Source organism: Pundamilia nyererei, unplaced genomic scaffold, assembly GCF_000239375.1.
Source record: "Pundamilia nyererei isolate P.nyererei 1_Seehausen unplaced genomic scaffold, PunNye1.0 scaffold00135, whole genome shotgun sequence".
In the NCBI taxonomy this organism is placed as follows: domain Eukaryota; kingdom Metazoa; phylum Chordata; class Actinopteri; order Cichliformes; family Cichlidae; genus Pundamilia; species Pundamilia nyererei.
The window spans coordinates 694,136-702,915 of record NW_005187536.1 but is presented as its reverse complement, the minus strand read 5'-3'; the positions used below and the strand labels follow the sequence as shown (position 1 = coordinate 702,915).

At 45.4% G+C, this 8,780-nt stretch overlaps 1 protein-coding gene across 1 annotated transcript in view; it reads right to left on the bottom strand.

Moving 5' to 3' along the window:
• Positions 1–6,944, bottom strand: part of fn1a (fibronectin 1a) — a 25,387-nt gene extending 18,443 nt beyond the window's left edge. The window contains exons 1-10 of the mRNA XM_005743733.1: positions 6,597–6,944; positions 5,810–5,935; positions 5,561–5,695; positions 5,182–5,313; positions 4,935–5,072; positions 3,925–4,083; positions 3,285–3,482; positions 2,957–3,139; positions 2,228–2,404; positions 33–188 (exon numbers count right to left, since the gene is read on the bottom strand). Of these exons, the coding sequence (XP_005743790.1) occupies positions 33–188; positions 2,228–2,404; positions 2,957–3,139; positions 3,285–3,482; positions 3,925–4,083; positions 4,935–5,072; positions 5,182–5,313; positions 5,561–5,695; positions 5,810–5,935; positions 6,597–6,726 (1,534 nt within the window). The 5' untranslated portion in view covers positions 6,727–6,944. The remainder of the gene's footprint in view (positions 1–32; positions 189–2,227; positions 2,405–2,956; positions 3,140–3,284; positions 3,483–3,924; positions 4,084–4,934; positions 5,073–5,181; positions 5,314–5,560; positions 5,696–5,809; positions 5,936–6,596) is intronic.
• Between the last annotated feature and the right edge of the window lie 1,836 nt (positions 6,945–8,780).

The following is an 8,780-nucleotide window of genomic DNA, read 5'->3' as shown; positions in this document are numbered from 1 at the left end:
TGTATCCTGCAGCTACACGTGTGGACACCTACCCTTTAGCTGAGAGTAAGCAATGCAGCTCCATTCTCCTCTGCCATTGCCAACACAGGTACACCGCATCATGTGACCCAGAACCTCGTGACGCTTGTCCCACTGGTCGCCTACACGGTACATCGCCCCTTCATTCGATGTGCACACCTCTTCATGAGCTGGGACACACAAAAGCAACTGAATGTTACACCTGCTGGTCTTAATGGGGAGGAAATACTAAAAAAAATTAGATGCACGGATCCACACACACACAGCATACCTTCATCATGATAAAAACAAACACATTAACATGAACGATGCCCTTTGGACATCACTGACTCAACCCTGCTATTACTGCACAGGGTGGGAGAGGATGCAGACCCCACAGAATACCTGTCTTTGTCTCCATAGCAAAGAAAATTTGATTAAAAGCTAGAAACAGCTGTCGTGTGCTCTCGTATGTATGAAATCTGCCATAATTAAAGAGAGTGAGTGGTTTGGGTTTTTTCCAGAGAGATATAAGTTTGAAAAAGTGTTTGATGCAAGTAAAGACCTGCTTCCATGTGTGAGCGTGCATGTGTGGAAAGAAAACGTGTGGCCTTTTTTACTTTACTGCATTCTGATTGGTCAGAATGGACCAATCACTGCACATGAAGGCTGTAGCTAGGACATAAGTACAGGAATGATTAGAACGTGGCTTAGGAAGGCTTTGCTGTGGGTTTAAATAAATTTAAATATTTGCATGTTGTATGTCACTAACACTAAACCTTTGTGTATGCTTTTGTTAAAAACATGCAAAAACTTTCATACGAATTCTGTTCAAAATAAATATGCATGAAAGCCTGAGTGAGTAAATGACGAGAAGCTATTTTTAGTTTCTCCCTGATTCACAACGGGTCAGCGCAGCGAGCAGCTCTGCATGTCTGATTTTTCATGTATTTATTTATTTGACTAAACTCCGGATATCCTTTCTGACACAAAGGGATCTGTGTCTCTTCCTGGGACTGAACCACAGATCTTTCATTTCTTAAGTGGAAAGTTCAAAATTGAGCCAAAAAAAAAAGACACTCATTTTTTTGTCCATATATATGTGTTTTTGTTTCTGGGTTCAGTGGTCCTGACCAGTTGAAATAATTAATTATATTGTTGGATTTTTGTTTGAATTCATGCTGGACGCGTTTCTACCCTCACAGTTAAAATGAGCCTTTCCTTCAGACCGTGTAAAATGTGGATCTGTTCCAGTTACAAACCCATTAACAGCTGCCAGTCTGCAGTCCATCAGCAGTCATCTATTTAAAATTAACAAAACTAATAGTCTTTAGTGTAATTTAAACCCTGGTTTGTGGCTATTTAAAAAGCTTCTGGCCAATTTGTGGGAACTAAATTAAATTCCTGCCAAAGAGATTTATCAGCAGCTGAGAGGCTGATTACAGTTTAACCAGGCACGGGGGCTGAATTTGAGAAAGGGATTACTTTGTTTTGTTTGGTTGTTAGATTGTGGATCTAACCAAGTAGATGATGACATTTGCATAATGGAGGTTAAATTCTGACTGTGGGTCACAGCTGGAGGCTGTCCCGCGGGCACACGGCAGACGGTGCAGAAAGCTTTGAAGAAGATTGCCACAGGTGGAGGCGAGGGGGCTCCGGACCTGATTAAACGTCACCATTAACACCCCAACGACCGTGTTTGTTTTGACGATGCCTGTGAAGTCATTACTGTCACTATAAAGGAGTCCTGCGCTCTGAATGTATTCACTGCGATGCCAAAAACACACATTTGTTGTGACAGCTCAGCTGCTTTGTATAAAGTGACTTTTACGTCTCCAAAGTTTAAATTGATCCGATTTTTCTCTTTTTACAGCACGATGGCACCAACGTCATCGCTGTCATTACTGCTTCAGACATTAGTGTGGTTTTAACCCTCCCACAGTTTCACTGGCTTCAGTCTCCTTTGTTACCCACAGAGACTAAATGGCACCAAGCTGTAAACAAAAGGTGTAAGAAGTGTAAACAGATTTTGCCTGTGATCTCAGCCCAGGCTGCTTTCTAGCATCACGCTGATAATCGCCTCCATGCTAATTCAATCAGCTTTAAAGGTCAGGTAAGCATTCAGACTGGGGTGGAGGTTAGACTTTGCAATTAGCAATTAGCTGCCATCATTGTTAGGAAACTGCTGAGCCACGAGCTAACAGCCCTCTCTCACTCTACACACACTTACCCGCCATGGGACAGAACCCGAAACGCCGCTCGTCATCATAGTTTGTTGTGGTGCCGCACCACTTCATGCCATCCCTTCGTCCATCTGCGGTACAGTCGGTATAGTTTCTGCCATTGTAGAGGAAAGGGAACTGGCAGAGAGCGCCGTTAGAATTACCGCCACGTGTTGCCACAATTGCTAAAGAAGAAGAAAAAAAGCAATAATAAGTAATAAGTTTAATAAACATCTCCTTGACAGACTGTGCATCTTGCTTTGGACGCAAGCTTGTGACAACTGGAACGTAGCAGCTCGTTGTTAACACGTTTCAGGGTCTTTGTTTAACACATTAGGAGAACAGCAGGTCTGGGTGCTACAATGAAAACCATCTCACAGCTGGCCAGCTGCCTGTCATTACACAGGAGGAGGCACATGGTCAGCTGCCTCCTTCTCACTGCAGCCTCGCTGTTATTGCACATCAGAAAACCTGTATGAGGTCTTAAAGTTAAGAGATGGGAAAAGCCTCACATTTAAAGGAAACATGTTCACGCCCTTTTGTTCCCATTGTGAGGGGATTACCTGCACTGACCAGGAGAAGCCCTACTGTCGATAAAACGCAACTCCTGTCTTTTTCAACAGCCCACACTCATTTTCTTCAAATATCAAAGAGGTGATATTTCTATCTGAAGCACACAATCACCACCAAAGAAGAAAAAACATGTCAACACGTCAGCGCTCCAGCGTTTAGCTCACCGTTCTTCTCTGTGCAGAAAGAAAATTTCTGCTCTGTCTCAAAGTCAGACGAGGTGGAGCACCACAGCTGCCCGTCAGCACGTCCATCGGAGGTACAAGAGTGGTAGGTCTTTCCCTTGTAAACAAAAGGGAACACACAGGGCAGACCACCGGAGTTGCCACCGTATACTGGAGCAGGTCCATCTGAAGGAGGACGGGAAAACAAACAGAGGCATAAACACCACTTGAGAGTCGTTTTTGTGTGTCTGACTGTGCCGTCAGCCTAATTATGCTTAACTCTGCAGGTGAACTTTGTAATTTGCAAATTTGTAAAGAAATAATTCATTACCCCATGGGTTGCAGCTGGACCCGGTGCCAAGGCAGGTACAGATCATCTGCGTAGTTCCCTGTTTCTTAATCCAGCGCTGGCCAACAGAATACATCAGCCCCGTCTCCGTCTGACAGGCTCCATTCTGGGCATGCTCGGGCACAGCGTCGGGCTGGTAGACCACGGGGTGGATGTTGGTGACAACACGGGAGCCAGTGCCTAAAACACAACACGTTACACCAGTCAGATATCAGAGCAACAGCTCAAGTTAGATAAAAAGCACGAATAAAGAACAAGTAAATTATTAGTAGTTCTGAAGACTTCATGTGCATACATGAGTCAACTTAAGTATATGAGTAACGCCTACACTACAATAAAAAGACTGTCTTACTGTCTCTAAGTCACAATGAGCATGTTTCTATCTCACACCCTGTCATCACTTTCCCCCTACATTTGCACATCTACTTTCCCGAGTTCCCATTTCTGCCTCTGCTTCTCATGAGGTCACGATCACGAGTTCCAAGCTGCGTTTTTCTCACTTCATCACTTGGACACTTGGCACCTCTTATCTCTCTCGCCTCACAACATGTGTCTCTGGTACGCATTCCTCTCCTCGCACAGAGCCGGGGAGAATAGACACAGGGATATTGTCAGTTCTCACCCAGGCCCGTGGTGTGAAGTGAGGCATGTCGTTCGCACTTCCACTCTCCTCGGCCGTTCCCCGTGCACAGACACTTGAGCAGATGACCCCGGGCGTCGGTCTTGGTCCAGGTATCTCCAATACGGTAGGAGGACAGAGTATCCTGGTCATTACAGCGATCTAGGAGAGAAGGGAATGAGACGTAGAATATAAAATAAAAGGAAACTCTAAGCAGTCTGGTGACTTGGGGAAGACTCTCTGCAGCGATTGAGTGGGGCCTGAATCACTGGCTAGCAGCTGGTTGCATGTTTGTGCACACATGGGGAAATTTATTGATGAACTCTACGAAGTGTCCAAGGCCACCCTGAGCACTTGGATAAAACAACAAACTAATTGAGAAAAGCATTCATTATTACCTGATGCACCAGCCAACATAATAAAGGACTGGAGTGACGGTTTAAACTGTCGACACAGCTGGAAAACATTTCCTCCCCAGCCTCTTAAAATTCTCCAAGAAATAACAAGCTCACTTTACCATTAGTCCTTCTTAGAAGACTCCATGCTACGTGGATGGCATTCACTGAGGGTTTAAAGGATGTGCAGACATGTGTGATTCAAAACAGCAGCAATAAATTCAGATTTTCTGCTCGTGTGACTTTCTGAGGGTCGGCAGACAAGCTTACGTATCCATGGAGATCATGCAAAACAAGAAAAATCTCGAAAACAAATGAATAAAAGTAGGACGGCAGGAAATTAGATGGCTGCCCCTTCCTGAGGATGGTCCTTACAGAGGTTCTTCCTGTTGAAAGGGAGTTTTTCCTTCCCACTGTCTCCAAGTGCTTGGTCACAGTGGCTTGTCTGGTTGCTGGGTTTTCCCTGTATTACTGGGGGTCCTTCACTTACAGTATAAAGCACCTAGAGGCGACTGTTGCTGTAATTTGGTGCTGAATTTCATTTTTCTTAGCTAAAGCTGAAAGCAAAGCAGAAGTGTAGATGGGAGCAGACAAAGCAAAGCAAATAAGTTGTCTTACTCCTGGAGGTGCATGTGATGCGTCCATTTCCCTCCCCGACGCAGGTGCAGTCCATGACCATCCATCCCTGATACGGCTTCTCCCACGTCTCCCCAACAACATACGATGTTCCCGCCGAATTGTCGTAACAGCGCTCAGCTGCAGGGTACAAACTCATTAATTACTTGTTCAGCACTGTCTATGAAACACACATATGGCTGATGCAGAAGAATGCATCTGTTAGTCACTGCCTGTCTGAATGACTCACCAACAGGTTTGCAGGCCCACTCTCCTTTGCCGTTACCCAGACAGACACACTCCAGCATGTAGCCTCCTGTTTCGTGGGGTCTCCTCCAGGTGTCACCGATCTTATATGAAGCCCCGCCCTCATGACAGCGATCTAGGTGCAGAGAAGGAGAAGACATGATTTTAGAGATGATTTCAGGCTCATCAGCATGAGCAAACAAAGGGAACTGAAAAAATGTGATGCTTCATTATTTAACCACTAACTGCAAATAGCTGCATGGCACCAGGTTCTAATCAACTGTGGAGAGTGTGGGGGGTTAACCAGTTTACTGTTTGGCAGTCCTAGACGTGTGGTCTGAGGTTAGAGCAGTTAAAACAGGCACACAGTATCACACACTTACTGGCAATGGTGCAGCTGATTTTGCCCCTCGCAGATCCAATACAGGTACAGTCCCAGATCATGTTGTCCTTGGGTCTCTCATAAGTTTCTCCCACAGTGTAGTACCGCTCGTTGACTTTATCGTAGCACCTTTCCTCTTTAAGAGCAACAGCAGAAAAGATGTTTTTGGTACATGTTTTGTTCTTTTCTCAGACAGAAGTGAAGAATAGATGTGATTTTTGTGGACGCAGCTAACAGCCCACAAACTAACCTTGGGGTTTGCTTTTACACTTGATTCCTGCAACTCCGTGGCAGGTACAGACCAGAGTGCTGTCCAAAAACTGCCGCTCCCACTGTTCATTGATTCCATAGAACTGACCATTCTCCATACAACCCTCTGACACGTGAAAATGGAAACAAGACAGAGAGACAAAACAATTGAGTGATACAGATCAAAGCTGCTTGGTAAAGATTAAAGCAAGAGATCTTTTTCAAATTTGAAAGACAAATGCAGCCACTGGAAACTTGTCCAGCCCCAACCACAGCTAAAAACAGACACGGGACTTCTCTCCCACACAACGATAAGCAAACCCTAAATTGGAATCACCACTCTGCTGGAGGACAAGGCTTCTCCCCTGCCTGTGAAAGTGCCTGGATGTGTTAACTTGACTTCAAAGGAGCCTAATGCCGAGTGATAAATCACTTGCACAGAGCAGCGAATAATAACCTTCCACTTTTACTCTCTATCTCCATCTTCTTTGTTCACATCTGATTCCCTTTCGACTTTTTCCAGCTTTTAAACAGATGGCGTGCTTTGTATTTTCATTCCCTTCTCATTCTTAGACCCAGTCTGGGGAGGACAGGAGCTTCTCTGGTGACTGAGGTTAATCCAGAGTTTTATGACTGCACAATCCAGCAAGGACCACCAAGGACCCCCCCCAAAAAAAGTGCGCAAACTTTGCAGTTTAATTAAAATGTCCTCACCCCCACCCCCCACTCCGGCCTCACCCCCCGGAAGCTCACAGGCTGCTACACTCACTCACTCACAAACGGCTTACCTTGAGAGACTGAGGGGACGTGATGCTGATGCGCCTGACGCCGATCCCTGTGCGTCCCTCTGGGCATACAGTTCACTGCGCTCCCGATACACAGGGCAACCAGCACCCTGGCGATGGTGCTGCCAGTCATACTGTCGAAGAGTGACTCAATGAAAGCAGAATGAAGCTGCAGGTGTCCCGCTGTTATTATATGCGTATGTGAAAGTGTTATTTCAAATACACCCAGAGAACTCGGCTCCAATCAGACTGTGCGCTTTCTGCCGCGTCCCAGCCTGCTCCCTCTGTCCTCCTCTGCAGTCTGCGGCCCCAGTGTGCAGGTTACCACTCTGTGCTGGGAGTGATTTATCTGGGCATGGCTTACTTTCAGGCGGAGGAGGGAGGTGCAACAATGAGAGGGACTACCCACGCAGACGTGGGGCAGGCAGGCTTTTGCGAAACAAAGATCATTCGTATGTAATGTTGCTTTGTCTTGCTTTTGCTTCGTTTATTTGTTTGTTTGCTTGTTTGTTTTTATGTTTGAAGAAGAATTGCTCTAAAATAACCTTTCATCACGCAGATTACCAAACTTAACAAACTGTGTGTGGGGGTGGGAGTGGGAGAGGTGGGGACTGGTGGTTACAGGGGAGCAGCACTGCCTCTAGGTTCAAGACCAAACTTCGCCTCTTTTCTCCAGAGATAAAAAGCATCTCATGTGAAGCTTCTTCCTCTGCTTCATTTGCACCAACCAGGCTTCGCTTTCCTGCAGGGCACTGCTGCAATGCAGTGTTTTGGCATATAGGTTTTATACAGTCTGAGCAGCGATCTGCAGGAATTAGGTCACATGGCGTCAGTGTCTGGAAAGTCTCCAGTCCTACAGTTTCAGTGTCTGGAAAGTGTTTATGTCCAGGTGTTTTACTGAAACGAGTCCACTGTGATACAAGCTAACTCCTGTAATGTGCAAATCCAGAGGTTTGCCATTCTGTCTCACCCACCGTCCATCCTCTTGATTCGTAGCTTCCACATTTCATTGGTTTTTGATTGGATTTGATTTCGGTCGAACTCATAAAAAGCATGAGTAGTGGATTACATCTGACCAGGAGTTTCTTTTGGGGATTGCTAACGGGGAGCGGCGGCACTGCAAACGGATAGGCTACCTATGTTTAGAAGAGAAAAACTCCAAGTGAATCAGACTTTTGTGTTTTTTACAGTGAAATTAGAATCTGGAAACTTATTCAACGTCAAAACTTAATGGTTTAATAAAAGGAAAGCCCTTCATAGTTAACTGCACCCAAGTCTCCAGCTTAGGATATTAACCGCATTAACAGCTTTGATTCAACAGCAGTTCTGCTGCGCACTTAGCTTTTATGTGGACATGTCCTGAAATATAAATGCAGACACCTTTATGGTACAAAGACTGGAGTTACATGGGTTACCGCTTGTTGTGTACTTCACGCTCCAGGCCCTGCTAGAAATGAAAAACAGCTCACAGGGTGTCATTATTTCCTCTGCGATGTCATGAGCTCAACAGTTACAGCAGTAAAGCAGATTAATCGGCAGCCAGCTGGTAATTTAAGCCAATCAAGCCACGGTGAAATGTGAGCGAAGGGGCTCTGACTGCGATGTTATGTGCGTCAGGAAATCTGGGCACATTTTTGAGGCGTTAGAGAGATTTTATGTTGGCATCATTTGGCTCTGTGGCATCTGTCGTAACACTTCATTTTATTGAGCATTTGCTTCACACCGGGAGACAGTGATTAGTTACAGGGGAACTGATTATGATGCACCACAGTGTGCCCGTTACGTTTTGGCTCATGCATGGGAAGTTTGTCGGCGTGTGCTGCATGACCGAAAACATATTTTCTTTTCAAAAATTTAGAAATATGAAACAGATTCAACAGCTGTCAGCATAAAAGTCTGAGTCATTGTATGTCGACATACACGGACTCGGCTGCTGATCAACAGACACACAGGTCATCCTATCCCATGAGCTGAATCCAGTATTTCGTGTTTCCGAAGAGCTGAGGAAAGATCGCTCCTGAGCGCAGAAAGCCTCACATGTGTTTTTGGTTACGGACCGACAACATGATGCGCTGTGCTTCTTCGTCTCTCCGTATGGCTTTGGGACAGCGAGCTGTTCGTTCTTTCTTCTTTGACGTACAACTCGTGACAACAGAAAACCATAAAATGTTTAAAGCAGAGGAACAA